The 24,683-nt window shown below is 39.6% G+C and overlaps 1 protein-coding gene across 2 annotated transcripts in view; it reads right to left on the bottom strand.

The window, feature by feature from the left end:
* Nucleotides 1-12,877: 12,877 nt before the first annotated feature.
* The window catches only part of LOC100753164 (bile salt sulfotransferase 1-like), a 29,416-nt gene continuing 17,610 nt past the window's right edge, over nt 12,878-24,683 (bottom strand). The window contains exons 4-6 of one of the 2 annotated variants that reach the window (XM_027431295.2): nt 23,071-23,165; nt 17,198-17,375; nt 12,878-12,990 (exon numbers count right to left, since the gene is read on the bottom strand). In XM_027431295.2, the coding sequence (XP_027287096.2) occupies nt 12,878-12,990; nt 17,198-17,375; nt 23,071-23,165 (386 nt within the window). The remainder of the gene's footprint in view (nt 12,991-17,197; nt 17,376-23,070; nt 23,166-24,683) is intronic. The other variant, XM_035449548.1, reaches the window with a different exon arrangement.

A 24,683-nucleotide genomic window follows, 5' to 3' on the forward strand; every position in this document is an offset into this window, starting at 1 on the left:
GTACCTATGTCTCATTTTTATTCTTTTTTGGTAAATTACAGAGGGTGTATAAAATAGTAGGCTTCATATTGAAACTTTGATGCATACATACACATCATTATAATTTACTCAATTTTGCTTCTCTACTACCCCATCCTGTGCTTTTGTTTCTCTTAGTAATTTCTCCTCCAACATAGTGCTGCTCTGTTTGTATATTATAGAGATACACTTGTATTAAAAACGGGATTTTCAGAAAGGAGAAAACTGTAATATGGTCTTTCCTTTTATGGTTAAACAGATTTTTCTACTTGATAGGATGGAGAATACAGCCATGGGCATCTGGAAGAGTCCAAAGCAGAGAAAGTTTTTAACTGGACATACCCATCAGAAGAGATGAGGCCATGAGGTGGGGAGCAACAAAGGAGGACCAAAAAAGAGAGCAGAGAGAGAGAGAGAGAGAGAGAGACAGAGAGAGACAGAGAGAGACAGAGAGAGACAGACAGAGAGAGACAGAGAGAGAGACAGAGAGGGAGAGAGACAGAGACAGAGACAGAGAGAGAGAGAGAGAGGCCAAGAAGACCAAGAGGACCAAGAGGGTTCATGGTCAAACTGGCAAGGTATTATAGAAACCAGAAGCTGGGGAAGAGAACCCTGTTTCTGCAGAAGTTTAAGGTAAAGGCTGGGTGAGATGTGCTTTAATTAACCAGGATACAGATACTGTTTGGACTAAGTAGAAGGTACTTGCACATGGAGTTTGTAGAACAGCATCCACTTTGGTATGATAATAATAGAGTAATGGATTACCAGCCTACAATCCACACTGCCAGAGAAACTAGTAAACAAGGAGGACCCTAAAAGAGACAAACTTTGTCCCCTGGAGAAGGGGAAAGGGTCACCATCCCCTGAGCAAATTGAGAGCATAGGAAGAGGGGGCAGGGAGTTACGAGAATGAGAAGAGAAGATTAGGAAGGATGCAGAGGTCATGAGGGAGCAGAAAGTTTGAGTCAGGTGTAGATTAGAAGAAAGGATATGCTATAGGTAGGGTTTTAGTTGAGGGATGATGGGGAGGAGGGGAGGGAAAGGGAACTGGAATTGTCATGTAATTCAATCTTGTTTGTAATTCAAATAAAAAATTTTTAAAAAGAAAACAAGAGTTAGTTTGGATCAAGGTTTGTCTATCTTGTTGATTTTCTCGAAGAACCAACTCTTTGTTTCGTTGATGCTTTGCAATGTTTTCCTAATTTCTACTTTATTGATTTCAGCCCTCACTTTGATTATTTCCTGGCATCTACTCCTCCATGGTGAGTTCACTTCTTTTTGTTCTAGTGCTTTCATTTGTTCTTTCAATGCGCTAGTGTGACTGTTCTCAAGTTTCTTCATGTGGGCACTTAGTGCTATGAACTTTCCTCTTGGCACTGCTTTCAAAGTGTCTCGTAAGTTTGGGTATGTTCTATCTTCATTTTCATTAAAGTCTAGGAAGTCTTTAATTTCTTTTTTTATTTCTTCCTCGACCCAGGAATGGTGCAATTGGGCATTATTCAATTCCCATGGTTTTGTAGGTTTTCTGCAATTTGTGTTGTTGTTGAATTCTAACTTTAAAGCATAGTGGTCTGATAAGATACATAGGGTTATCCAATTTTTTTGTATCTCTGGAGGTTTGCTATGTGGCCAAGTCTTTGGTCCATTTTAGAGAAGGTTCCATATGGCGCTAAGAAGGTATATTCTTTTGTGTTTGGATGGAATGTTCTACAGATATCTGTTAAACCCATTTGGGTCATAACTTTTGTTAGATCCTTTGTTTCTTTTTAAGTTTCTGTCTGGTGGTCCTGTCTAGTGGTGAAAGGGGGTGTTGATGTCAGCAACAATAAGTGTGTGAGGTTTTCTGTGTGGTTTGAGCTTTAGTAATGTTTTGTTTACAAATGTGGGAGCCTTCATATTTAGAGCATACATATTCAGGATTCAGACTTAATCTTGATAGCCTTTTCCTGTGACCGTGTATGAAATGCTTTTCTTCAATTCTTTTGATTAATTTTAGTTTGAAGTCCAATTTGTTACATATTAGGATTGCTACACCAGCTTGTTTCTTGGGTCTATTTGATTAGAAAATCTTTTCCCAACCTTTTATTCTGAGGTAATGTCTGTCTTTGAAGTTGAGGTGTGTTTCTTGTATAGAGCAGAAGGATCAATTCTTTCTTTGTACCCAATCTGTTAACCTGTATCTGTTTATAGGCAAGTTAAGACCATTGACATTGAGGGATATTAATGTCCGTTGATTGTTGCTTCTAGTTGTTTGTTTTGAAATTATTGTTGGTGGTGTTATTGCGTGGATTTCCCCCTCTTCTTTTGGTGTTTGGTAAAGTGGGATTATCTATTGCCTATGGTTTTGTGAGTGTAGTTATCTTTGTTGGGTTGAAGTTTTCCTTCCAGTACTTTATGTAGGGCTGGATTTATGGATATCTATTATTTAAATCTGGTTTTGTTGTGGAATATCTTGTTTTCTCCATCTGTACTGATTGAACGATTTGGCCATACATTTGTCTGAGTTGGCATCCATGTTCCCTTAGTGTTTGTAGGACATCTATCCAGGACCTTCTGGCTTTCAAAGTTTCCATTGAGAATTTGGGTGTAATTCAGAGAGCTCTGCCTTTATGTGTTACCTGGCAATATTCCTTTGCTGCTCTTAATATTTTTTCTTCACTCTGTAAGTTTGGTGTTTTGAATAGTATCTGGCAAGGGGAGTTCTTTTTGTGGTCTAGCCTATTTGATGTTCTGTAAGCTTCTTGTACTTACATAGGCATATCCTTCTTTAGGTTGGAAATATTTTCTTGTATAATTTTGTTGACTATGTTTTCTGTACCTTTGAGCTGTATTTCTTCACCTTCTTCTATAATGATTATTCTTAGGTTTGTCTTTTTCATGGTGGCCCATATTTCCTGGATATTTTGTGTTAGGGATTTGTTGGAGTTGAGATTTTCTTTGGTCGATGACTGTATATCCTCTAGAAAGTCTTCAACAACTGAGATTCTCTCTTCCATCTCTTGTATTCTATTGGTTATGCTCACATTCTTAGTTCCTGACCCTTATCCAGCCTTTCTCTTTCCAGCATCCCCTCATTCTGTGTTTTCTTTATTGTGTCTATTTCACCTTCCATGCCTTGAACTGTTTTGATTGCTTCCTTCACTTCTTTGGTTGTTTTTTATTGGCTTTCTTTGGATTCTTTAACAGAATTATTTATTTCTTGAATTTTTTGGTTTGTTTTTTTTTCTATTTCTTAAGGGAATTCCTCATTTCCTCTTTAAGGGTCTATCTTCATAAAGTAGACTTTCAGGTCCACCTCTTCTTCTTCCTCTCTGCTGTGCTTTTCAGGTCTTGCTGCTGTGGAGTCTCTTGATTCTGGTGGTGTCATATTGGTCCTTCTGTTGTTGAGTGTGTTCTTATTCTGTCATCTTCCCATCTCTTCTTCCAGTGGGTGCAGGTGGGGTCTCTCTATGTCTTCTTGTCACCCAGTGGTCTATATGGGTCAAGACTTAACTGTCTACAGCTCTAGATGGTCTGACCTCTCGAAGTATTCTCAGCAGATGTCAGGGTAGCCAGAAAATCAAGAAGGAGGTGTTTCTGGACTTGGGAAGGTCCTCCCTGTCTGAGCGGGTCCACTCTATGCCAGAAGCATGCCCAGAAAGATTCAAGGAACGGGTGATGGCAGGAGTCAGGTGGGAGCAGAGGGGACACTCACCTCAGCAGAGGTCAAGGCAGTGGGAGAACAGAGAGTTTGCTAGAGCTTCCTATTGGCTAGCTTTGTCTTAATTATTAACCCATTTCTATTAATCTAAGTATTTCCAAGTGATCTTATCTTACCAGAGAATGGTCCAGACCTCTAACCCCTTTGGCAGTTACATGTCATCTTTTTGTGGCCTACTCTACCTACCTTCCCCATAATTCTCCTCATCTTCTAGTTCCACCTATCTCCATGCCTCTATTGATCACAGTGTTTTATTCATCAACCAATAAGATAAACATATACAGAAGTACGTGCCCCATCAAATTTAAGCTTCTGACTATGATAATAGTATTTTATCAGGGGTAGGTTGATAGTTTATCAGAATTCCTTTGATTAATGTTAAAACTCCAAACTTTTAAAATCTTAGAATAACAACATCATAGAAATCAAGAAGGAAATGTGAAACATTTCTCATTTTCATACCATTTACACTCTATAAACACTTTCTTAGGTGTTCCCAACTAGAGTTGTCACATTCCCAGACCATTACAACTTGCATTTACACACTTGAATTTACTTCCTTAGACCATCTGCCTTACATATTGTTTCTGTTTCTGGGAAGAGATAATATAACCATGGCAAATCTTAAAGGGAAAGCAACAGCTTCATAAGTTTAGTCTATCTTCATCCTGGTGGAAAGCACAGAGCAGCGATGCAAACAAATATGGTGCTGGAGAAGCAGCTGAGAGTTCTCCATCTTGATCTGCAGGAAAGAGGAAGTAAACTGTCTCCCACACTGGGCATAGAATGAGCATATAAAACCTCAGAGCATCCCCTCACAATGTAATACCACCTCCATCAAAGCCACTTACCCATACCCCACTCTCTATAGGGCAAGTATTCTGAGGCGGTATCCTGCCTGGATGTTGGAAAACTGCTAGGGGAGACTAATTCCTGCTGGTGCCTGTACAAAGTTTCAACCCAACAGACAAACTAACTAGGCTCCACTGAAAGCCTTCCTATGGGCAATACAGTCTAACAAGTTTGAAATGAGTAAAACCAGAAACCATTCCACCAATAGAGTAAGTTCCATAACACAACATAATGAGGGCAGCAAACTAGGAAGGAAGAGATATTAACTGACATTATTTTTGTTGCAGTTGTTGTTACTTTGCATTTTAAGTTTATTTGTTAAATTTCATTTTGTATTCCAACCACATTTATCCCTCCAACCCCTCCTCCTGCCCCTTTACATCCCCCATCCCACCTTCATCCACTCCTCACAAAGGGTAAGGGCTCCATGGGGGGCCAACAAAGTCTAGCCCATTAAGTTAAGGCAGGACCTACACCCTCCCCCATGCATTAAAGTTGCTTGTAGCATCCCAAAATGGGGAATAGGCTCCAACAAGCTCAAGAACCAAGGACAGATGTTGTTTCTACAGTCTAACTGATGTTATTGTATTTTTTAAATTTTCATTTGTTTATGTCTCATTTTTAGTTTAATATCAGACTTGTGCATTACAGATGTTCTCATTCATGTGTGCCACTGTTCTTTGGTTTGTTATTATTACCATGCATTATTATTACCATAATAATAATTTTTTATTATGTTTGAGTTTGTCATTGTGAGTTTCAGTGCACATGAGTGAAGTGACCATGGAGGACAGAAATGGTAATCACATACCTTAGAAGATACAGTTACAAGTGATTTATAATCTACATGATGTAGTTTTGAGGAAGAGAATTCAGCTGTTGGCTCTTCGTTCATAGTTTGGTAGAGTTGGCAGAGGATCCATTTGAGTTTTTTTTTTTCTTTGTTGGGAACCTTATTTCTATATCTTGCTGTTTATAGAGAGCAATTAAGTCATAAGAGTCCCTAAAATGGAGTTGCCTGATGGAGTGTTTTCAATAAAAAAAAAATGTTCCTCAAACTCATAGGAAGGGGCACAATTAGAAGGTGTGGCCATGTTGGATTAGGTGTGGCTTTGTACGAGGAAGTTTGTCACTGGGCATGGGCTCACAATTTCAAGATTCCATTGTTTTTTTTTCTGCTGAGTAGTACTCTATTGTGTAAATGTACCACATTTTCTCTATCAGTTCTTCAGTTGAGGGGCATCTAGGTTGTTTCCAGGTTCTCTGGGCCCACATTTTTACAATGCTACCTCTAATATTTTTAGCAATGTCTTCCCAAGGAACAAATAGTTCTTGGAAATAATGTCTGGGTGAGTGTGGCTGGACAAAGTCAGGAAACAGCATACTTGGGAAACAATACAGTATCTAGGGAGATGAGGATTCTCTGGAGGCCACAAACTGAGAAGTGGTCAGGAAATGCAGGTTTCTGTGAGTATCATCTCCATATAGGGCTATGGCTGTGGCTGCAGCCTTCATCTTTGGTGGTAGCTTGAGCTGCAGGTGAGTCTACAAGAGGAAGACGTACAAGAGTTTTGGTTGAGACTGGATTTTTATCACTGGAGCTGACTGTATTTTGTCTTGAAATGCTACCAATTGACCTGGGTCTATGGCTTTTCTTGATAGAAATGGGCCAGTGGTTCCTGCAGCTGGGTCTTGGCCAACCAGCCCCATACCCTTAATTATTGCCAAAGCTTGATCAAGATGAGAGGATATCTAAGGCAATAGTAGAGGGACTGGTTTCTGGAAGATAGCTAACATCTGATAGGCGTGATCACTCAGGACCACCAGTTGCAGGGGCACTGATGGAGACATGAACACTTGTTCTGATACAGTGACAGCTGGCTTCTCCTCCTTGATTCCCTGGCATTTCTAGAAATTCTTATGGATGTTCCTCAATCACACCTGGTGGAAAAAAAGAAGTGCAGAGGTCATGGAAAGTGGCCTACATATGATGCTTCCAGACTGTGGTTGAGTTGGAGAATGGAGCTCACAATGGATGTGCCTGGGGTCATGGACTCTACATTGGCAGAGACAAGGACAGATAAGTTACCATGGGAAAAGTTTGACCAAGAAGCAGCTTTAGAGTTTCTCTGGCTGTCCTTCTTGAACATTCTGTGCCTTCTTCAGTTTGTACTTTGCACAATGGTTCTTAAACCGGTTCTGGACTGTGGTGCCCGTGCCACAACTAAGTGTGTGTATTGGGCAAAAGCCTGTAGATTTAGTTAAAAGCAGAGACGTCCAGCTGCTTGTGCTATGTGCGTCTTTCCATCTTTATTCATCTGCCATTTTCCAGGGAGAGAGCAGCCTTATATACACTTACAGCACAGTGGAAAAACCCCAGGTGAAAGAGCTTGTGGAATAAGAGCTCATGTTTTCCCAGGTGTAATGGGGTGAGGCCGGGGCTGTAAGCCAGGACTAGAACACAGAATGCACCTGTGGTTATTGGCTGACAAGCAACTCACAAAGACCCCATGGGGGCTGGGATCCAACACTGAACAGACAAATGTGATGTCAGAAGAAGACTGGTGTGCCTAGTTGAACATGCTGTATGGAAACCTCGTCCCTAGCAACTACCCACAAAAACACAGATGCCTGAGGCTATAGAAGAAGGCACGAGGGTAGAATGCTTTTTTATCTGACACAAAAGGACTAAGGAATCTTTAGCTAGAATGTCTGGGGTTTTACAAGGGACTCTTATGTAGGGTCCCTGAGAATCTGCCAAAATGAGAATGCAGCTCCTTAATGGTACCAAGATTGAAGATGAATATCCAGGCCCAGCCAGGGATGCACATAAGTCCACCATCCACAATTGTCCCAAGGCGCCCCAAGCATTGAGGCATCACCACAGGTGTAGGATTCTGATAATCCTACAGGTACCATAACTATTTTTGCTGTTTGAGAAAGGGACAAGAGCAATACAGACCTGGATCCTTTCCTCAGTAACACCAATCATGAGTGCCAGCTCCTTGCGTTGATCAAAGCTTGGGTGCATGCATTGACTAAAATGTTCTTTGAGGAGCAGCTTTTGATCCTTGGAGTAAACGGTGCGCCTTCTGCATTCGTTCTTTGTAGCTGCACAGCAAACTTGCTTGTCACCATATTGACGGAAGAAAACATCAAGCCTATGGAACCCTCACAAGAAGAGAGCATCTGTTGTAATCACTAATCTCATTTCCATCGTTGCAGGACCTTGATGCACTGGTTGTCTTGGTTCTGGTGATGGTCCTGCAGTCACTTGGGGATATAGGCTACTTTGAGGATCTAATATCCGTTGGAAACTTGTTTGCATTTTATTTCCTTGAGGAAGTAGGGGACTTTGTGATATATGAACACTCTGTTAGCCTATATAGGATGGATGATTTTGGAGGCTTGATTGCATGGGAACTCCTGAGTGCATTAGGGCACTTTGAGGCATATGCAGACTTAACTTCCTTGCAGGATCTGGAGGCACCTGGAAGCCTGTTTCCAATTGTGTATATGAAGAGAGTTGTAAATCCGAATGCAATCTGCGGACCTGAAAAATATGGAGGCTTAAGTTTCGTGAATTGGCTGGATCTTTTGGAGAACTCCAGGCACTGGCGGATGTGGAAGCATACTGGGATGTGATCCTACTGAAGTGATGTCCTCTACTGGGAAACCTAGGAGGAAGAAAATAGATGGAATAGTTCCATAATCTCCAGGTTTTACTCATAATGTCTTCCCAGCATTTGCAAATTTGTTCCAAACTTCCTGTGCATCAGGGATAGTACCTAATATTTTCTCTCTACCTGTCATGCTGTTTCCTCAGGCTCCAAGTTTTCGAAACAGTGGACTAAACATATTTCTGAATGCACCTGTTTCTGACCTACTGCGTGTGGTCACTGGCTGCTTTCATAGATGCAGTCTTTGTTTATGTTAGCCAAGAATACCCCACTTTCATTTGGAGTCCATGGGAGTAAACTCTTGGATTTCTAGGACCATGAGTAGAATGGATGAACACAGGTGATTTTCCTGCTGATCACATCTCCCAGAGCTCCACGAGGGATATGATCACCACTTCCGCCCTCCATGGCCACTTCACTCATGTGCACATAAACCCACACTAACAAACTCACACATAATTTAAATTTTTTAAGGTGATAATAATATACAAAAGACAAAGAACAGTGTCACACATGTTTGAGAACATCTGAAATGCACCAGTCTGTATACTAACCTAAAAATGAGACATAAACAAATGAAAAATTAAAAATACAATAACATCAGTTAGACTGTAGGAAGAACATCTATCCTTGGTGCTTGAGCTAGCTTGTGGGAGCCTATTCCCTATTTTGGGATGCTATGCTCAGCCTTAAGGCATGGGGAGAGGGTGTTGGTCCTGCCTCAGTTTAATGGGCCAGGCTTTGTTGACCCGTCATGGGAGCCCTTACTGATTGGGAGGAGTGGAGGAGGGTTGTTTGGGGAATGCAAAGGAGCAGTAGGAGGGGTTGGAGGGATAAATATGGTTGGAATGCAAAAGGAAATTTAAAAAATACACTTAAAATACAAAATAACAACAACTGCAACAAAAATAATGTTTGTTAATATCTCTTCCTTGCTGGTTTGTTCCTCTCATTATGTTGTGTTGTGGAACTTACTCTATTGGTGGAAAGGCTTCTGGTTTTATTCAGTTCAAAGTTGTTAGATTATATTGCCCATAGGAAGGCTATCATTGGAGCCTAGTTAGTTTGTCTGTTGGGCTGAAATTTTGCACAGGCACCAACAGGAATCAGTTCCCCCTGGCAGTTTTCCATCCTTCAGGCTAGGATACCTCCTCAGAATACTTTCCCTATAGAGAGTGAAGGGATCAGGAAGTGTAGCTTTGTTGAAGGAGGTATTTCACTATGAGGGGAGGTTTTGAGATTTTATATGCCCAGGGTGGGAGACAGTTTACTTCCTCTTTCCTGCAGATCAAGATGGAGAACTCTCAGCTGCTTCTCCAGCACCATTTCTGTCTGCGTCCCTCTGTGCTTCCCACCGTGATGATCATGGACTAAACTTAGGAAACTATAAGTGATTTCCCTTTTAAGACTTGCCATGGTTATATTATCTCTTCCCAGAAACAGAAACAATATGTAAGGCAGATGGTCTAAGGAAGTAAATTCAAGTGTGTAAATGCAAGTTGTAATGGTCTGAGAATGTGACATCTTTAGTTGAGAGCATCTAAGAAAGTGATTTATGGAGTGTAAATGGTATGGAAAAATGAGAAATGTTTCATATTTCCTTCTTTCTTTCTATGCTATTATTATACTAAGATTTTAAAGGTTTAGAGTTTTAGCATTAATCAAAGGAATTCTAAATAACTGTTGATCTAGCCCTGATAAAATATTAACTATTATAATAGTCACAAGCTTGAATTGATGGGGAATGTCCTTCTGTATATGTGTCTCTTATTCATTGATGAATAAAAGACTGTGGCCAATAGAGGCAGGGAGACAGGCAGAACTAGGAGATGAGGAGAATTCTGGGAAAGGTAGGCAGCAAAAGCCTGCCACAAAGAGATAAAGTGTAACTGCCAAAGGACTTAGATGTCTGGACCCTTCTCTACTAAGACCACATGGAAATACTTAGATTAATAGAAATGGGTTAATAATTAAGACAGAGATAGCAAATAAGAAGCCCTAGCATTCAGCCAACAGTTTTATAATTACTATACGTCTCTGTGTTTTTATTTGGGGCTGAGGATGGTGGCAGTACCGGGCTAGAAAGAAGCCAGCAACACAAAAATTTTTAAATTCCTTTTGTTCTTTTCAAGGTACCAATTTAAAGTGCTTCTCACTGTGCTGAAAGCATCTCATTCTAATCTTTATATGTCCATACCTCTGGATAGAGGAAAAAATGTTCGTACTTTTGACCCAAAAGGACAGTTTTTGCTGTGACATTAAGGCATGAGTCTACTACAGTCCACTATAGCTGCTTTAGATGCCTGTTAACTGTTTCCTTTACAGTGAGAATTTCAGTACAGCTTATAAGTAGTCCCAATGCTTATATATCCAAATTATTTATCTCTTTGTAAACTTAAAAAAATTATGTAAGTTTCAAGGATTGGATCCACCTGTCACCTGTCAAAGAGACACCAGTTATGTATCCTGTCAATCAGCTGCTTAAGCTTCCACACCTACCTACTGGGTATAGTGGATTCTTTCTCACTTTAACTCTCTGCTACCCCTACTCTTAGACTACATCCATACACCAACTACAAGGAGTGCAGGTCTGGAAGTTTCAAGGGCACAGACAAGGAAAATATTTTCCAGTAAGCTCCTAAACATTATAGCCTTTCTTTCATCCTTTTCTCTCCATCAGTTTTTTAATCATGTAAAGATTGTAAACTGCTCCAAATCGAAGTCAGCCCTAGATATGTAAAAAGTAATGTAAACTGGATGCTGCCAATGGAATTTCTAACTGGCCCGAGCCTTGTTTTTAACCACAATTTTCAGACTGCTCTAAAGCTCCCTGCATTTTGCTAGTACCAAGTGGTCAGATAGTTACTGGGAAGTCTACACTCCTTTCCTTCCACCTAACCTTTTTGTAGCATTACAAAATTCCCAAATCCAGACAATATTTCAATTTTAGATGTGAAGGAGTCACAGAATAGATTGCATTGGCCCTTTCATCAACAAATAGTCTGTATTGCCAGGCCCCAAAGAAACTCAGGGAAAATGGCTAACTGTGGGGCCTATTACCATACCAAAGTGCATACTGTTCTCCAAGCTCCATGGACAAGTACCTGCTACTGAGTCTGAATAGGGGTCTGTATGCTGGTTAATTTCAGCTCTTCTCACCCAGGTCTACCCTAAACTTCTGCAGATCACAGGGATCCCTTCCCCAGCTTCTGGTTCCTATAATACCTTGCCAGTTTGACGATGCACCCTCTTGGTTCTCTTGGTCTTCTTGGACACCCTCTCTCTCCCTATGTCTATTTATTTATCTATCTATCTAGGCTCTCTCTTTGTTGGTCCTCCTCTCTTGCCCCCTACATCATTGCCTGACATCTTCTGAGGGCCATGTTCAATGTAATACTTTCTCTTCCTGCTCTGGACTCTTCCAGATGGTACTAACTGTATTCTCCATCATATCAATCAGAAAAAACATTCCTGCTTGACCATAAAAAGAAAGAGCATATTGCATTCTTTCTCCATTCTGAAAATCCAGATTTAAATATAAGTGCATCTCTATAACATTCAAACAGACCAGGACTTTGTGGGAGAAAAAATTATTAACAGAAGCAAAGGGACAGGACTAGGCAGTAGAGAAGCAAAGTTGACTAAATTACAATGATGTGTATTATGCAATGAAGTTTCAGTTTGAAGCCCATTATTTTATACACTCTCTGAAATTTACCAAAAAAGAATAAAACATGAAATAAAAGTATAAAATTCTGAGCAGAATTGTTAGATTATAAATGTCTGACACCATAGGTTATTTGAATATGGTTTCAAGGTCAATAAATTAAGTACAATTTCTTTCTTTCTTTTGCCCAAATGTGACAGAATAAAAATTACTTAGTTTCTCATACTGCTTTTTACATTTAAAATATTACAAGGACTGTTTTTTATTTATTTAATTTTCACAAAATTATTTTTCACATGTCAATCCCTTCTCCCTCTCTCTCCTGTCCCCCAACACCCCACTAGTCCCCTCTCCCCCTCCCCTCTGCTCCCCATGGAAGGTAGGGCCCTCCACGTGGGCTCCCCAAATTCCACAACATCATCCTGGGCCAGTCCTTACAAGGAATGTTTTTAAGCTAAAATTCCATGAAGCCTATTAGTGTTAGCTGATAGTATACCAAACCAGTATTAAAATAAGCAACTATTTTATAACTCAAAACTCTAGGTTTCAGGGCTGGAGAGATAATTCAGAGTTCTAGAGCACTGTAGTACCCTTGTAGAGAATCTGAGTTTAGTTCCTTGAACACAAATCAGGAGCATTACAAAACATGTACCTGCAACTCCATGGAAACCAATGAACTCTTCTGGCCCATGAAGAAATGTACACACACACACAAACACACATACACACACAAAGACATACACACACAGAGATACACACACATGCACATACACACATTAGAACTGCCATTGCTCCATACTACTACCACTACTTCTAATGCTACTATTAATATCTTTAAAAAAAATAAAAGAAAACTCCACAATTCAGTAACAGGATTTATTCTATGACCATGTGCCATCATTCACATCTACAAGTGCAGGAAAGTAAGCCTGAATGTTTATATACATAAGTCTTAAGAAGTCATTCCCATGGGAAAAGCCCTGGAGGAAAACCGGCCATTTTTTCCTGGAATACTTTATTGAAGGCTTCAGCTTGGGCTACTGTAAGGTGATTCTTCCAGTCCCCAGTTGTGCCTAGAAAATAACCATAGATGGGTTAATGTTGATCTTAAACTGATCTCAACCCTTCCTTAACATGTTCTTAGCATCTGCTTAACAAGGACCACACAGTTGATAGTGGAACTGCCAGTGACTTCCTGGAGAAAATATCTTATGCCTAGAAATAATATGCAAACTGACTCTTTCCTGTGAGGAAATAATGTCTTACCTTCTTCTACCCCAGCATATCAACTATACAACTATGCATCAAAACTGGCTTCACCTTTTCATGTGTCCAGATGACTCCTGCATCCCCTTACATATGATACCATCACACTATGCAACCCAGCAGAGTTTCTCGTATCAATTATCCAAGCAGATTGTTCTTTTTACATTTTAGTCTTTACTCATAAAAGTTTTGCAAAGAACTATTAAGAAAAATCTCTTATCATTAATTTAAATTAGGTGTGTATATGTGCACATGAATACAGGTTCCACTGATGGTCTGAGGTATCAGATACCTTGAAGCTGGAGATACACACTGTTGTGAGATTTAGGCTACTCATATGATCCTTCCATCAGATTCAGGAGGCACATTTACTGCCAGCTGAGAACATGGAAATATATCTGTTTCAGTCAATATGGTCTTTGGTGATGCATGAAGATCCATGTTATATTTTTTACAATACCTTTTATCATACATTGGTTCTCATCACTCCATCTAGCATTTCTTTAGTTTTGACAATAGCGATGTCAAATCGTTTAACTGCTCACATTGAACTGTGTGTTTCTTTACCCTAGAATGTTGATGTTACCCATACAGTCACTTCTTGTATTTTTCTTCCCTTATTAAAGACACTGTGATCTGTTCTTCCTGTCTTCCTTCCATCTAGAACTCTGAAACCCCGATCCATGATTATTTTCTATCATAGGTATGAAACTTTTGCACATTTCCTTTTTGTATAGAAACCTGAAATATGTATCTAATAAATTTAAAAAGTAAAATGTTTCAAATAACACCAAAGGCTTCATTACCAAATCATAACAGAAATACAGCACATAAACAATACGGAATTGTTGAAAGCATTCGTGAATGAGTGAAGAAGTAACTAACATTTTGCCCACTTGGCTGATGAGGAAAATTAGTCCTTAAGATGTTACACAAAATGATAGTGACAGATGTGGATTTGAAGCCAAAAAGACTGACAATAGAAGTCATGCTTTTCCTTATCACATTACATTTCTTTTGTATCATCTAAGTTAACTTCAAATCCCTAGTGGTGTTATAAAAGAAAATATAAAGTATTCATAATTAAATGGTAAGTATTGATACAGCATATTCAAATAAAATACCATCAATTGATATGACTATATCATTGTCATCTGTTGAGAAACTATAATATACATTGCTACAGTCAGCTTTATTATTATCTTCGTTATGAGAATAAATTTTGGTAATGTTTCTCACAGCATGCCTGGATCCTGACAAGACAGACTGGAAGCCAAGCCAACAGAATCTCAGCAAATTCAATATGGCTGCCCACTGAATTACATCAGTCCTTGTGACAGAAACATGTCTTTACAGGTCCACACATGAAGTTCTAATTCCAACTATGTCAAAATCCTGTGCAGTATACAAGCATGTATTTCTCTCCATTCCTTCTTTATAAAATCTCCTCAAATTCTGGTATGCCAAGGGACAGAAAAACACCCAATTTATGGTGACTTAACTTTTGTAAGGAAGGAACTTCCTCATAGTTTGGGAGGCATTAGTTCCCGCAAAAGTTTGTTGTGCAGACCTTCTCTGGCTTTTCTTTTTTGGTCTTAAGACAGTGGACTTCTACCTAGGTCTTCTTCCCTCTGTGTCTCAGATTAGTGTCTTCTCAGGGAAAGAGTATAAATGCTTAATATCGCAAACATTCTGTCTAGGAAACAGCACCATGAACTAATGAGGTTCACTACATTTGAAGTTTGTGGGAAGTAATTTCCTATCACGTCTTGATTGTGACAATGTCATCATAAAATTTCTGTCAACTAAATATTAGCTGAATTGGGATGACAATCTCTCTGGTCTGCATTTTCTGCAGTATCTAAATATGTAATTGTGATGATCAAAATTGTTTGTGGAAAATTATTACATGAATCTTGAAACCATATTCATCCTACTAGCCAGATGACCAACTCCCAGATAAAAAGTAACTCTTGAGAGGCAAGACAAGGTATTTTTTCTTGTTTCCTGAGGAAAGTAACTAAAACACAAGGAAAATAGAGCTAGAGAATGCCTCCCAGCTAAGTTCTGCATAACACATAACACAGCTTTTCATGCATTATGATGTAGGGAATTAAATATGTAATGGTAAGAAATGAATGAAACGTTGATCTTCTCATACCTTCAATACTGAAAAGAAGGAATCAATCATGTAAGATTGGAAAGGACTAAAAGTATCCTCAAGCATTTTATTTTTTCAAAAGTGTTTCACAGCATATCCATATCAGCATCCTCTATCAGGAAGTCATGAATCAGGGTTGGGTGGGTAATGAAGTTGGCCTCTCCCTTCAATAACCTGGTTTCCAGTGAGACTCGTGACTTATGAGTTTTAGTACAATGAAAATAATCCTCTAAAATATAAGTTACTTCAAATGTAAAAGAAATGGATGTCACATATAATAATCACTATGATAATTAAATCATACATGACTTATGTAATCAGATCAACTTTTTTGACATATCTAATATCTAATATATATATATATATATATATATATATATATATATATATATATATATCTTCCTGTCATATATGGTACATGAAAAATACTGTGTTTTGAAAGAGATTAAACTAAAATCCCATTGTGGTCTCATCCTGGAAGAATCTAGCTGGAAAATAATGAGAGTTGCCCTCATGGATCCATGACCTAAATTCTGCTGCATCTGCCTCTGTATGTCTCTGATAAAACTTTTGCTTCTTACTTTCCATATATTTCCTATTAAACAAGTCACTTCACTCATTTTAGCATTTCATTACAGCCTTTTATGAACCCATACTTTTTTACTCCTGCCAATTTCTGATTCCTTACAAGCTATCCAATAATGGGCAACTGCTCTTCATAGTGAGACCATCAGATCTAGTGCAGATAACTCTGTCTCCACAGAGTCTGGCACAAACGAGGTTATCTGTCAACAGAAGTGGATTCTTCCAGAGGCCTCAGTCCTTAGTGTACAAATGAACATATTCTTGAGGTGACATGTATGTGTGCACAAATTTGAGTCCAAACTTCCTCATGTGGATATCAATAGTATTGTATTAAATGTAACTGGCTGACAGCTTTAAATTACTTACTTCAATTTATACTCTTCATGTCTTTACATCCTATGGCCTAATATGGTGGAGAAGGAGTGAAAGTTAAGCCTGAAACATGTAAATGATTGAGAGAAGAAAATTAAATCCATATCTCTCCACATCCTGCCTCTATGCCCAACTTCTTTATTCATCCAAAAAGACACGACATCTGATTCATTTCTTCTTCAACCCCGAGTCCTATACCAACATGTATTCACTAATTAAGTTCAGGTAATACTCCAGGTGTGTATTCTTCATTCTGGTAACATAATTTCTCAATATTACAGTTATGAAATCACAACCACGGTCTGTTCCCAGAACAGAGAGGGAGCACAGATAGATAAGATAGATATTCCCATTCCAGGAGAGACAATTCAGAAAAAAAAAGAGAATAGCCCTGAGCCTGAAGCAACACAAATTTAGGTTGGCCAACACCATCGTATTCTAACACTGGTGAAAATTTCACTTAGTCTTTATAGTGTAGGTCAGCAATCTTTGACATGTTCATCTTTTCCAGCTGTAAAAGGAAGTGTTTTCTGTGGTTATCATCCCAAATATATCTTTAGTCCCATGCATTAAACATTTTCTCTTCAGTTGAGGTCTAAGATACAGGGAATCTTACAAAGCCTCATTGCAATATGTCTACCATTTTGTTTATCATTGAAAATATTGGACATGACCCTCTACATTCCTTAAGTTCTCTCCCAGAACAAATCTTTTTTTTTCAGAGTTCTTGAAGCCCACAAGATCACCATGGAAAATTTCCCCAATAAGGTCTTTGAGAAACTATGATTTGATATGCAATGAATTATGAAACATTCCCAACTCTTTCTTAGAGTCTCCTTGGAACAAAAAGCCATCCAAATGTTCTGACATATTTTGAAAGCAGAAAATTTCTTTACCTTTTCGCATGAGGAGTAAACCATTAGGAGCAATATCGTCTGTGATGAGACTAAAATTCGACATTTTATTTTCTTTCATGGCTTGGAAGGAGCTGTACTTGAGGACCATATCCAGCTCATCTGGCTCTAATTTCTTTCCTAGGAAGTCACAGATCTTCTCTATTGTTCTCCTTGGGTCCTAAATGAAGAAGAAACAAATATGTGGGTAAGAAAAAGAAACATCTGAGAGAACAGATGTAGAGATGGGAACTATAGATGGATGACGAAAAAGGGACATGAAGAAAGTAATTGCACCATGAAATGAGAAAGCATTCCTTGGGAATCCAAAGGTAAATCCGGGCATGGAAGCAGGGAGGCTAAATGCAGTTCTTTGCCTCTCAATTTGCTCACCCAAATCTGGACTTCTGGTTTCCTTTATGGTTCTGTATGAAACATCTGCTGTCGCCTGCCTCCCCCAAATTCCTCTGTCTAAGGTGGCTCACATAGATTTTAACCTCCAAAGTTCCTTTTCCTTGCTCATTGCTTTGTCCTAGTCCTGAATTCCAGAAGACACTCCCTAAGAACCCACAGGCCGCTCTAGCTAGGAAAGCAGGTAGAGTAGGCTAACTGCAGATCTTCAGCTCTCTTGCCATTCTTGAGAGTCCAATCCTCAATCTCATCAGCAGATTTACATCAAACCTTATGCTGTTGTACGTCATCAGTCGTGGTTCCATTCACAGGTTACTAAGTGAAACCTGTGGGAAACTCTGCACTCTTCCCTGTTGTGGACCTTATTATGCCCTCTATCCCATTTCTATTCATAAGTGTCATCTTTCTATATCCAGAAAAGCATTTTACCTGAAAAATTTATTAAGTAGCCTCACTTAATAAAAAAAAATGCAAACTGGAGGAAATCCACTAAGGAAAATTTTAGGAACTAGAAATGGAAGCACAAATCTCATGTTTATGAACTGAATATAAACGATTGACAACAGAATCACAGGCATTTAAGACAACATAGAAGAAATATATACATTTGTCAAATAAAATGTGAAATCCAAAAAAATCCTGTCAAAAACATTCACGATTACTGGGACACTATGAAAACCCCAAGCCTAATAAGAGGAATAGAGAAAGAAGAAGTAAAACACAGGTCTATGGCACAGAAAATATTTTCAACAAGGATAAAAATGTCCTAACCTAAAGGAGGAGATGCCAATCAAAGTAAAAGCAGCATACAGAACACCAAATAGTTCCCCTCCACCCTCCACCCTCCACCCTCTGTTTGAGGTAAGTGTGGGCTCTGCCCCTGCCCCAACTTTTGCCATCATCCCCTCCTTGGTTCTTTCTGGGCCTACTCCTGGCATAGAGTGGACCCGCCCAGATAGGAAGGACCTCTCCCTGAGTCTGGAAATACTTCACTCTTGCCCTCCCCTCTGTCCTCTGCCCTCCACCCTCTGTTTGAGTGAGGAGAATACGAGGAGAGGCCAGACCATCCAGAGTTGCAGATACTGAAGTTTTGGCCAATGTATGCCACTGGGTGACAAAAAGAGATAGAGAGGCCCCATCTGCACCCACTGGAAGAAGAGATGGGAAAAAGACAGAATAAGAACACACTCAACAACAGAAACACCCATGTGACGCCACCAGAATCTAGGGACTCCACACCCGCAAGACCTGAAAAGCTCAACACAGAGGAAGAAGAAGAGATGGACCATAAAAACTACTTCATGAAGTTGATAGAGACCCTTAAAGAGGAAATGGGAAAATCCCTTAAAGAAATAGAAGAAAAACAAACAAAAAAAAACATTCAAGAAATAAATAAATCTCTTGAAGAATCTAAAAACCACCAAATAGACTGGATAGGGAAAAATGTCCCCTCAGCTCACAATAATTAAAAACCTAATGCAGAGGAAAAGTTATTGAAGGATTGGCAAGGGCTGGAATAGGAAGATCAAATAAGGAGGTGGAAATAAGAGAGATTGAGGGAGCATATATGGAGAGAGATAGTTAAGGGGACTATTTGAGGGAACATACATACAACCTAATATAGAAGAAATTTCTTATATACGTGTATATACACACATGCACACATGTAAAGGCAATCTAAGTAATATAACTTAATGGGGGAGATGGTGTCCCAAATGGCCATCTCCTGTCACCAAAGTATATTTCCAGTATTGAGATTGGGAACAGCTAATTGAGATGTTGGCCAAATGTATCACATGAGAAGCTCTAAACAACACAGGTTGTTGCTAAGACTACAGGTTGTTCTACAGAAACTGACAGCAAGGCCCCATTGTTAAATACAACACCTGCATACTCTTTCAAATGGAGATGATGAGCTTGTGCCTGAATCCAGCCTTCACCCCTACTTTTAGCCCCTTTGTTAAAGGAAGGTACTCTGCACACTATCAAAAGAGAAATGTAAACATGAAGCCAGCCACAAATCCTTTGCTCTACAATGGTGTAGTTCATGCAAGATATACTAGGAACGAAACTCACTGGAGTAACCAACCAATAACTGATTTTACTTAAGGCTCACTCCCCAAGATGGAACACATACTTGACACTGCCTTGGTGACCAGAGACTAGATAGACTGGGAACCTCGATTAAAGCCAAATAATACTGGCCTCAAAAATTAGTGACAATGTGGTCCTAATGATATTCTGCTAAACTCAGATTAGTGCTTATTCAGCCATCATCAGAGAAGTTTTCTCCCAAAGCATCTGGGAACAAATATAGAGACTCACAAGAAGACAGTACACACAGTGAGATACTTTTGAACCACCAGTCCTTAATGGTGTGTCCCCATCAAATCCTTCCCTTTAGAGTACAGAAAACTCTTTAGAAAAAGAAAAAGTATAAGGGTGAGAGAGGAGGAATGAAACCAAAGAAACAAGGTCCTCCACATCTCCATGAGAAAAGCTAGTATGAACCCACAGTCTGGAGCAGTCTGCACAGTGCCACGCCAGCCTGTACCACTTCTCTGCTTATAAATTAGGACTTGCAGCTTAGTGTTTTATGGGCTTCTTGAATGTGTGAACATGTGGTTCTCTACTTGTGCCATTTCTTGTGCTGTTATGTTTCTGAAGGTTTGTCTTGTCTAACTTTGAGGTGATAATATTGTTTCATCATATTTTATCTTATTTTGCTATAATTTTTAAAATGAATGAATGAAAATACAGCCATTAGGATAAAGACTAACATCTGAACTGTCATTACACCATCTGGGAGAGGAAAAATCAGTTTTCTCCAATGCAGTTACCCTGGATATATCAACAATTCCAGGGAAGTCTTTATGGTCAGGGTTATTTGTCCAACATATAATACACTCCACAATTTTGTGTGCCTGAGTCGTTTTTTTGTTTGTTGTTTGTTTTGTTTTTTTCTTGTTTTACTGTTTTTTATTTGAATTATAAACAAGATTATTTTACATGTCAATCCCAGTTCCCTCTCCCTCCCATCCTCCCCTACCACACACCCAACTAAAACCCTACCTATCACATATCCTTTCTGCTCCCCAGAGAGGGTGAGGCCTTCCAAAGGGGGTCATCAGAGTCTATCATATCCTGTGGGATTGGGTCTAGGCCCACCACCGGCGTCTTGGCTCAGGGAGTATTCCTCTATGTGGAATGGGCTCCCAAAGTCCACACCTATGCTAGGGATAAGTACTGAACTACTACAGGAGGTCCCGTAGATTTCCGAGGTTCCTCAATGAAATCCATGTTCCTGGGGTCTGGATCAGTCCCATGCTGGTATCCCAGCTATCAGTCTGGGGACCAAGAGTTAACCAATGTTCAGGTCAGCTGTTTATATGGGTTTCACCAGCCTGGTCTGGACCCCTTTGCTCTTCACTCATCTTTCTCTGCATCTGGATTCCAGTTCAGTTCAGTGATTAGTTGTGGGTGTCTGCTTCTACTTCCACCAGCTGCTGGATGAGGGCTAATGGGTGGCATATAAGTCAGTCATCAGTCTCATTATCAGGGGAGGGTATTTAAAGTAGCCTCTCCTCTGTTGCTTAGATTGTTAGCTGGTGTCATCTTTGTAGATCTACAGACATTTCCCTAGTGCTTGATTTCTCTGTAAACCTAAAATGTCTCCCTCTATTATGATATCTCCTTTCTTGTTTTCTTCTACTCTTCCCCTGACTCAACCTTTCTGCTCCCTCATGTCCTCCTCACCCTTCCTCTTCTCCCCTTCTCATTCTCCTAGCTCCCTCCCGCCTGTGTCGTTTTACTTGGTTACAGTTCCGTGTCTTAACTTTGTCTGTTTCAGTGTTTTACTATTTTGGGCAGGGTTATTTTTATTAGTTTGTATTTATGTTTGTTGAGAAAGAATTTATAGGTAGGTGGGTAAGGAGGGGGATAAGATGTGGAAAGAATCATGGGAGGGAAATAATACAAGCATAATAAGATTAAATTTCGAAAATTGTTTTAAATACTAAAAGTATAATAAGAAAAATAAAAACAAAAACAAAGAATGCACAATTATCAGAAACCAAAGTCTATTTCCTGAAACTGAGAAGCTTCTGTAAGGCAAAGGACACAGTCAGCAAGACAAAACTGCAGCCCACAGACTGGGAAAAGATATTCACCAACCCCACATCTGACAGAGGGCTGATCTCCAAAATATACAAAGATCTCAAAAAGCTAGTCACCAAAACACCAAACAATCCAATTAAAAAGTGGGGTACAGAACTAAATAGACAATTCTCAATAGAGGAATCTAAAATGGCTGAAAGACACATAAGAAAGTGTTCAGCATCCTTAGCCATCAGGGAAATGCAAATCAAAACAACTCTGAAATACCATCTTACTCCTGTCAGAATGGTCAAAATCAAAAAACACCAATGACAGTTTATGCTGGAGAGGATTGGAGAAAAAGGAACACTTCTCCACCACCAGTGGGAGTGCCAACTTGTACAGCCACTTTGGAAATCAGTGTGGTGACTCCTCAAGTAAATGGGAATGAGTCTACCACAAGATCCAGCAATTCCACTCTTAGGCATATACCCAAAACAAGCACATTCATACAACAAGGACATCTGTTCAACCATGTTCATAGCAGCACACAACCTAGATGCCCCTCAACTCAAGAATGGATAGAGAAAATGTGGTACATTTACACAAAGGAGTACTACTCCGTGGGAAAAAAAAACAATGGAATCTTGAAATTTGCAGGAAAATGTATAGAACTAGATGAAACCATTCTGAGCAAAGTAGCCCAGGCACAAAAAGACAGGAATTGTATGTACTCACTCGTATGTGGATTTTAGACATAGAGTAAAGGATTACCAGCCTACAATTCACACTGCCAGAGAAGCTAGTAAACAAGGAAGACCCTAAGAGAGACACACATGGTCCCCTGGAGAAGGGGAAAGGGTCAAGATCCCCTGAGCAAATTGGGAGCACGAGAAGAGGGGGGAGGGAGCTACGAGAATGAGAAGGGAAGAAGAGGAAGGATGCAGAGGTCATGAGGGAGCAGAAAGTTTGAGTCAGGGGAAGAATAGAAGAAAGGATATGTGATAGATAGTGTTTTAGTTGAGGGTGGTAGGTTAAGACAGGAGGGAGAAGGGAACTGGGATTGTCATGTAAAACAATCTTGATTCTAATTCAAATAAAAAATGACGTAAGAAAATCTGTAGTACACGTGTGAGCTATTCTACCATAACTAAGGAAGGAGTAGTGTATGAAAAATGGTGGTGGACAAGTAGGCTGGCTAGGAAATGTCAGATGCAGGTCAAAAGAGGACATAGGGCATAATCTCACTTTTAGCTCTCCATGAGCCTAACCCTAACAAAGAATGTGGAATGGGGATACGGAGGAATGTGGGGTGCTGCATGGAGTGAGCTGGTAAGAGGCTGTGTGGTTGCTGTAAGAATGGCAGTTACCTTTTTCATGCCTTCATAACTCAGCAGCAGGAAGTTTTCACTTCCTCTCATGGACAGCCAGCCACGAGTGTGCTCAAACCATGATCCATATGGCACTGTGTGAAAGGAGAAAGAAGGAGTTGATTATAAAAAATGAAAGTGAGGTCTGCCTGATAGTCTTCACTTTTCTACAAATAGCAGATAGTTTTACTAGGAAAACTCAAACCAGTATTTATGTGACATTTTGCTGTTGGCCATGTCACAGAATCATCAGGTGGCAATAAAATTTCAGGATAGTGGTCAACCAGGAAGCAAAACTTAATGGAAAAGCTAATATAGGTAAAAGCAATATATGGTTTTCCCCTGCCTGTGATACAGCAGGTACTAAAGAAGCTATAAAATAAAACTAAGGAAATGTCACAGGGTCCTTTTCTCTTGAGGAGACATATAGACTGTGGCTTAGGTTAATGATTCAGAAAACAATTGTGACCCAATCACTAGGTTATCCAAGTTTTTTTTTTTTTAATCTTAATGTTGAGAGATGTGTTCGTGGTTTTCAGTATGCATCATAGCTAAAATTAAACTATAAATATCACTTAAGTTTAGGTTAAAATGTAATTGTTAATAGCTTTGAGGTGAAAAACCTGGAGAAATAGTCCAAGTTTAGAAAGGCACACAGCTAAGTGAGGGACTCATTGATTCGATGGAACAAGAACAAAGTAGCTCAGGTATTATTAGCTAATGTGCCTTTCTTATAAGGATGGGTTGAGGATCAAATAGGTTGTTCAATTCCTTGTTCATATTTCTGCCATCAGCTTCCTGATGTAAAAATCTGTTGAAGAACAGGGTGTATAGGTATGCATCTTGAGGATTTAAACTAGAGATGAATGAGTGGTTTTCATATATAAAAGTTCAGATTTGTGATTCTTTAAATTTTTCTTCCAAGATTATCTTTTAATATAAGAAATAAAGTAACTCATCCTTTCTTTGGAACTGCAAAATGCAGCCTGCTAGTTAAGGAACTGGCTAAGAAAATACCTTGCTTTTGTATACTCTACCAATCTATAATAAGTTGTTTAGATATGATCACATGTGGGTTTATGGGATAATTTGTCTTTTGTTTATAATAGGATGTTTAGGCATGTAAGGGAAATGGAAACCATGTGTTTTATGTATACTCATTTATTGCGTGCTACGTGTGCACAAAGATGATCCATAGTCCGTAAGGCTAAGATTTCTTTATTCAGATAAACACCAGCCCAAACACAAGCCAGAATGTGCCCAGAGGCCGCAAGCTAGCGTGGCCAGAGAGAAGGGGCATCCCCATCTTCGTCGCCTCTTAAGAATTCTCTCCCCACACATAGACCCCAGATGCTGTCTGGGAGGCCAGTACAAGACTGATCCAGACCCCTGAACATGGATGTCAATTAGGAGGCCTCTGCACTCCAGGAAGCCCCTGGTAGTGGATTAGTATTTTTCCCTGGTGTAAGAAGGGACTTTGAGAGCCCATCCCACGTGAAGGGTTACACTCTGGCCCTGGACACATGGGGAAGGGCCCAGGACCAGCACAGGAAGATTTGGTGGACTTTGCAGAGCCCCCATTGAGGGCCCTACCCTGCCTGGGGAGTGGTGGG

This window comes from Cricetulus griseus, chromosome 9 (assembly GCF_003668045.3).
Source record: "Cricetulus griseus strain 17A/GY chromosome 9, alternate assembly CriGri-PICRH-1.0, whole genome shotgun sequence".
NCBI classification, from domain to species: Eukaryota; Metazoa; Chordata; class Mammalia; order Rodentia; family Cricetidae; genus Cricetulus; species Cricetulus griseus.